General features: G+C 40.9%; 1 protein-coding gene across 1 annotated transcript in view; it reads right to left on the bottom strand.

The window, feature by feature from the left end:
* LOC106513169 (CUB and sushi domain-containing protein 1) overlaps positions 1-6,014 on the bottom strand; it is a gene marked incomplete in the record, with an annotated part of 415,244 nt that extends 409,230 nt beyond the window's left edge. Inside the window, 1 exon segment of the mRNA XM_014001862.1 lies at positions 5,353-6,014. Within this exon segment, the coding sequence (XP_013857316.1) occupies positions 5,353-5,491 (139 nt within the window).
* Between the last annotated feature and the right edge of the window lie 1,395 nt (positions 6,015-7,409).

Genomic DNA, 7,409 nt, shown 5'->3' with positions numbered 1-7,409 from the left:
TCAAACATTTTAAAGAAATTTGATATTAAATTAAAGATTAAGATTAAAGATTGTATATACTTTACGCATATGATAACAAAAACTTAAGATAAAATTAAAAATTTAATTTAATCCTATTTATCTATTTGATCTTATTTTTCTGTAAGGTTGCTACAAAGCTAAWTTTTTTTTATTTGCAGTCAGTCATTTGTACTGATTATCTGTGGAAATGAATGAAGCTAATATGTGACATTACTAATTCTCTTTATCGTATGTCCTTGAAAATGTCTTATATTCTGCCAAAAAGTAGTAGCACATTTAAGAAAGTTGTCGAATGGTATTTAAAAACTGAAATGTCTCATCTCAAACATATTTTATACCTTGAATATTTCAGCTTTACATTGTATTATCTCTTCACAGTGACATCTAATAAGTATTTAAATCCAAAAAAACAAGAAAAGAAAATAAACGAACACTAAATCCTTTCTTTTTGATGCACTTTTTCATTCAACGTGGAATTGTTTTTTTTAATCGCTGCTTTTTAGTATTCACATTTGACACAATTTTTTTTGGAAACAAACCATTTTAATCCACTTTCATGCTGTTCACACACACTGCTGTACATTTGCATTGACTGTATCTGATTCACCGTGTTGTGTCTCTGATTTTGAATAGGGCAAACAGCTCTGTTTTAATTAACTGTGTGTGTGAGGGTGGGGGGTGTTGGGGAGGGGGGGTGAGTGTGTGTGAGTTTGTGTGTTTCCCATGTGTGATATTAGTATGCCAAGCAGGAGGACAGACAGCTAGTTCCAATATCTTGTTGTTTGGCATTGATTCAATGTCAGCTAATTGTCACCTTGTGCGTGTGCAATAGTTTGTGTGTGYACGGTTGTGCGAGTTTGCGAAGACGTGCATTTGGGTCTAAATGTCCTTATAAACATTAAAACACTTCGAAAAACAGACTTTTAATCAGTCCTCACTTTGAAAAGGGAATGTAAATAAGTCTGTGGAGTGACCTGTGTGTTGGAGTGTGTGTTTGTTTCTTTAAGTGAGTKTGTGTACAAGTGATTAAACAAGTGCTTCATGGTCCCAGTGGGAGTCTAAAATCTCACACATGGTATTCAGGAAAGTGTGTATCTCAGTGTGCCCGTGTGCCAAAAATGTCCTTTGTACAATCCTCTGTAGAGCGCAGTCAACAATACATCAAACATATGCACGCTGTCTGGGGTTAAAGCAAATTATCATCACAGTTGGAAATGTGGATACTTCCTGATGACCTGTTGACTTGACTTTTTTCAGTTCTCACTATCTGAGCTCTGATATGTAATTAGACATGTTAATGTTTACAGTGTACATATTACAAAAAAATGTGCCGGAGTGACATTGCTATGAGGAAACATGGCTTGCTACTGACACAAAATTAACTGTTATAAAGTTAGCACAAAAAGTAAAGAAACATGTGTTTGGTAGATTATTTCTTCATTGAAGTATTGCTTCTTGGCAATAAATCTTATGAAGTTGGAAAGCCTGTTATGCTGAGTTCACACGACAAGATAATTGGGCCACTTTTTGGCCTGATTTTGCCTTTCCAGCAGTCTTAAGGACACACTTATTACCATGATGGCTCTAAACATAATTTGTGAGATTTTCCTGCCATAGGTGAAGTGTTAAAAGTGATATAGTCGGCTCAGGAGGATATCAGGACCAGTCCGATATTGAACATAGTGGATTGTCTWGGCCCAATAYCCCAGCATGTGTGCTGTTCCCCAAGAACAAGAAACCTGTTGAACGCGACTCGTATAGCGAGATGACAGAAAGTTGGAAGGAAATACCAAAGMCCAAACTGCCATGTCTCACCAGAACATCCAGTGGACATCGGAGATGTCTTTTTTTTTCTTTGGCTGTGTCCAAAACGGCAGGCTGGGTCCTCCGAAGGCCGARTTCGTCGGCCGCATACGTCATAGCTCCGCGACGAAGGACGTCCCAAACCGAAGACTCCTCCGATGCGGCCGACAAATACGTCCTTCCTTTTCCCCGATTTGAAGGACAGGTCTGATGGATCCTTCCCGGCCCAGCATATCCCATAATGCATTGCGGCCCAACCGGAGATTTTTTTAAGCTAGTAATGGCGGACGAAGCGAGAGAAAAGAATACGTTTTAAATAAAAAATATGGCGATATAAAAATTTAAAAATTTTATCGGTTGCAATTCTAATACTTTTATCATTTGTTTAGACATGTTTTTAAATATTATTTTTATCATAAAAAAACGCGAAATAAACATGCACCCACATTCTTCAAATGTTACCTTTAAGTTAATTTTATTGTTTTGTGATATTAATAATGCTAATATATTTATATTTCTCTAATTTTGATCTATTTTTGCTTCTGTTTAGCGTCGTCATGGTTGCGAGGTGACATGACGCACGCGGGGGTGGAGGGGAGGCTTGACCGTCCAAATTCACAGCCTCTTTTTTTCCGGTCTTCCCCGTCTACCAAGGACTCGGCCCACCTCGACAGGGTAGTCTGGGTCCTCCGGAGGACCCGGCCTGTCGTTTTGGACACAGCCTTTGTTAACCCTCTACGGTACGCATAATGATGCCAGTTAGAAAAAATTATGTTTGGGATGTTTTTTTACATAAAATAGACTAAATAAACATGATCAAGAGACATTTTTAAAAAATATTTTTTGTTATTTTTTGTTGACGTTGCCATATGGCAACACTGTACTACAGTGGAAATTATTGAAAACAAGAGAATTTAGTTTTTCATTGTAAAACCCTTTATTTAACAACTCAGATTATAGTCTTAAAAGTCCCCAATATCATTAAAAGTTAAAAATAGTCCACAAACTATCACCATTGCTTCTTCCTCGTCAGTCTCTCTCTCTCGAGATTTTGTGAGATTTCCCATCTGACATCTGAATTGTGAGTGAAATGTGTTCATGTGCGGAGTGTCGTCTTTTGTCGTGCAGCTGTGCACCGCACAACGCAGGACCAAACCTGTTGTATCTATGATTTTTTTATGTCATGAGCGCTTATGTTTTGAAAATCAACTGAAATTTGTAACATTTTGCTGTGTGAACCAGGCATTAATTTCCCATTTAAATGGTGCCACATTTGTGGGTTGCRCACATTTAAAATTTGCCAAATCTTCTCTGCCAATGCCAAATAGCTTATTTAGCTGTTGCTATTGACACTTGCTTTGAGTTTCTGGTACCAGCAGGAGCTGCCAATCAGTTGCCCGGTAAAATTTACTGCCAAGAATAATTGTTACAACAAAGACACAATCTATCAAATATAAATTCCCTTACTTGTTCTGCTAAGTATATTTTGTGTATTAGTGTATAGGTTTTTAATCAAAACTTAATTAAGGTCTTATTCGTATAGTTCGGATCTTTTATGGTAAGGTTGAGTAGAAAGGGTAAAAACAGTTATCTTGCCTGTTAGAGAGATCTTTGTATGATCTTAATTTTGAACAAGGTCAAGACCTTTTATAACCCTTTTTTGTTGCTAGCAATTTAATATTACACCAAAAAAGTTATTACAGTTGGAACTATAATATTCTGTGGCCCAGACTAAATTGGAAGTGCTCCAGTTAGCTGCATTTGCCACTATTTTCACTTGCAAGTAAACAGAGAAATTTATTTTGGTCTTGTCCCTGCTCAKACTAACTCTTACCAGTACATCAGTCCTATTCTTCAAAGTGAAGTCATTCAAAGAGCTATCTRTCACAGGTAAGATATTAACTGTTCAGAAAGCTACAGTTTCCACAACAAATAAACATCAGAAGGCTGTAAAGACTGTAAAGTTCCATTGCTATTCAGAGAAAAAAAAWTTAATCAATTTTTTTACATCTTCAATGGATATTTGCATGTACAATTTACAGTGTAACGTTGTATCTAAAGGGCAGGCAACCATTTGGTGTTGGAGGATTGACTAAATGAATTATCTCCACCCTCCCTTCTGTCTCTCCAGATGTCTATGTGCCCTTTCATTTTCTCATACTTTGTCTTATGTYGTGTAATTACCTCTTCGGTGACAGAACGCCATTATTTGTAACTGTTAACGTGTTCTTTTTGGTGACAGGTAAAAGACACATATTGTACATTCTGATGTGGGTAATCTCTTATAAACCTATTGCATACACTGTTATTTGTTATCTTGGTGAAACTTGTGAAAAAGGCGATTTTAAAGCTGATAAACTCAGTAGAAAACACACACACACACACACACACACACACACACACCGAGTGAGACAAGCACACTGAGATTGGACTCAAAGTTAAATCACAGGTGATAAGAAGCAGTTGCTTCAATCACAAACAGCTTAAAAGCCTCTCTATCATATTCATCAACACWCACCATTCCTCCTTAATCACACTTTCACTCAAATCCCTTTATTTCCAGGCTGACAGGCTGCATGCATGGCAAGGAATACAGATAAAGTTACCACTGCATAACGTAAACACACACACAGCACACTAAGGAGCACAAAGTTGAGAGATGTTTAGAGAATGCACAGAAACAAACTCTTACTGTCATTAAAACAATGTGTTCTTCATTTCAGGAGCTTTAAGTGAGGAACAGACAACTGCAGAGGGACAGACATTTGCAATGAGAGGAAGAAGTGCACACAAAGAGCCTATTGATGGTTAACAGTGACTGCTCCACGGAAGCATGGAGAATTTTAACACTTCATCTGTCTGCATCTTAAACATCAGGGTGGTCACAAAAGCCCCTTTTGGAGGCGACCTGTGRGAGTGCTGACACACTAGTATCAGTCTCTGCTCTTCTCTGAGTGTGACTCCACAGAATCTCCTGCCTGGGATCTCCTCTCTGCACATGAAAACCCCTCTCTGCTCGTTTGCGGACGTTAACACAGCGGGCTGAGCAGCACGCGCCTCAGACCGGATGAGATGTGAGGTGAGGTGGGATTTAGGGGCTCGGTGGTCCACTCGGAACTTGTGTTATTGTCACGGCCCTGCTCCAGGTCGTGTCCAAACTCCCGCTCCCCCCTCTGCATGCGCATAAACACCAAAAACTCTGCGCGCACCATCGCAATCCCGCACGCACGACGACACGTGCCGGGGGTGCTGGGAGGGGGATCAGAGTTGCTGCGAGCGCGCGCGCATGCATGCTTGCATACCAATGCTGTTACCTTTATTTTCCCACCGCGCACGCGCACACGCAAGCTGGCCAACCGCAACACCAGCGATCTCTCTCTCTCTCTCTCTCTCTCTCTCTCTCTCTCTCTCTCTCTCTCCTCTCCTCTCCTCTCCTCTCCTCTCTCTCAGACTCACATCTGCGTGTCGGCAGGGCTTCACAGCGACCGAGCCCCCCCTAAAAAAAAAAAAAAAAACAGATAAACTCACCGCTGGACAGGAAGAAATCCCCCATGAGGAGCCCCAGCAGGAGGAGAAGCGGGAGGTCGCGTCTCAGCGCCCCCGTTTTCTTCACGTTCAGCCTCCTCCTCGGCGGCGGCGGCGTCTCCGGCGCTCCCAAATCCGTCATTTTGCTGGTAAATAAATCCAAGCCGGGCTGAACGGTAAAGTCCTCTCCCCACCTTTCCGCTCTGCTTGGCTGAATGAAGCGGAGGGGGGGTTCAAAAGAAGAAGGCAGCCCCCCCTCCTCCTTCTTCTGTCGTTTCTTTACCCCCCTCCAAAAATGATAAGAACAATATAAAAAAATAAAAGAAATAAACAAGCGAAAGATCAATCACGAATATCCCTCACGCGCACGTCCATGTTCATGTTCGGACAGGACAACCGGTGACTGGTCGGCGGTCTGAGGTCGGCCGGTGCGCCGCTGGTGTGAGCTGTCATAGCAGAGAGTGGAGGAGAGAGGGACGGAGAGAGGAGGTGGTGGAGGAAGAGGAGGAGGAGGAGGAGATCCAGCCGAGGAGACGAGAGAGGATGGTCGGTGCAGGTCCGCACAGCACGGCGCGCAAACAGCGACTGGGACCTGAGAGGGAGGGGGTGAGGACGGGTGAGCACTGGAGGGAGAGACAGAAGGTAAGAGAGAGACCACGAAAGGAGGAGAGGAGGGGTGGGGGGGGTAGGAATGAGTGACCAGGTGGATGGAAGGCAGGTGAGACAGGGGTGAGAGAAATAAGGGAGGGAAGAAGTAGATGAGCTGAGAGAAGGACCTACAGGTTTAGGCAAAACTATGTGGGGAAGAATGACTGATTTAAAAAAAATGGAAGGAATGACTAAAGTATTTGTGAATAAAAAAAAAGAAAAAAGTCAAATGAAAGAAGTAATAAAGGGGAGAAAAAGATGATTCATAGATCAGATATTTGGCTTAAAAATGTGTTGGGAAATGAGAAAACCTTGGAGGCAGAAAGGAAGAGGAAAATAAAGGTGCAAAGAATACTCCAAATTAAAAGTATAAACTAAAGAGTGAAAAAAATCACATACAAAAGGGAAGATGCAGAGTGAGGAAAAAGGAAAGCATTGAAAGGAGATAAATGGAAAACWAAGAAGTGGAGACAAATTGATGGACATAGCATTATCAAAAGGTCACATGACATTAAGACATTTTTTAAATCCTCCTCTAAGTTCCTTTTCCTCCCAAATAAACACCATTTGAAGATGCATGTGTGTTTGCAACCCAAATAAAACTACAAGCTAATTATTGATCCCTGGTCCCTTGTGGCATGTGGGAAGGATCCCAGTAACAAGATTACAAAGCTGCAAAGCCATCATAAAGAATTAGCCTGCTGAGCCACTAAGACGACCAACAGCAGCACGATTTGGAGGCTATTAGATCACACATTTTGCTTCACGTTTGTCTCAAAACTCCACCAGCTTTTTCCAAAGACAGAGTCTGTATTGCTTGTTCATGGAGCCACATCTATTCAAATAAGTTAGCTTCATAGTTATAATAGATTTGATGAGTAATTCAGATGAAATGATAATGGTTATTTAATATGTTACATCTACAAAAAGTTACCATGGGAATAAAAAATGCTCAAGTACATACAAGTCGATGATTTAATCCAGCAGGGGATTTACTTGTGAATGTGTCTGTTTTGCTTGATTCACAGGGAAAGTGCTTCCATTTTTATGGCAAACGTGTGAAAAAACAGTGAAACTGAGCAAATCCTCATTTTGCGTTAGACCTCCAAACAAAGCCCTTGGGTACTATGACCACATGGTACAGGATTTGTCAGCGCCGACAGCCTGCATGTGCTCTTCTTCTTTTTTTTTCTTTTTTTTTTCTAAAATAGATTTGTCACTAATCTCTCATYTTGTTAATCTACATAAGTACATGTCTTGTTCTGATAGTTAACATCTTTACTTTGATATCAGTTTTTGTGCGTTTGTATGCTGGAGTGTGCGGCTGCCACATGGGTTTTTGCGTGTTCGGCAGCTGTTATAATGTGTCTTTTTAGTGTGTGTGTGTGTGTGTGTGTGTGTGTGTGTGTGTG

The sequence above is a fragment of the Austrofundulus limnaeus genome, unplaced genomic scaffold, assembly GCF_001266775.1.
Source record: "Austrofundulus limnaeus strain Quisiro unplaced genomic scaffold, Austrofundulus_limnaeus-1.0 Scaffold10, whole genome shotgun sequence".
In the NCBI taxonomy this organism is placed as follows: Eukaryota; Metazoa; Chordata; class Actinopteri; order Cyprinodontiformes; family Rivulidae; genus Austrofundulus; species Austrofundulus limnaeus.
Note: the sequence above shows the minus strand (reverse complement) of the source record. Positions and strands in the feature narration are given on the sequence as shown.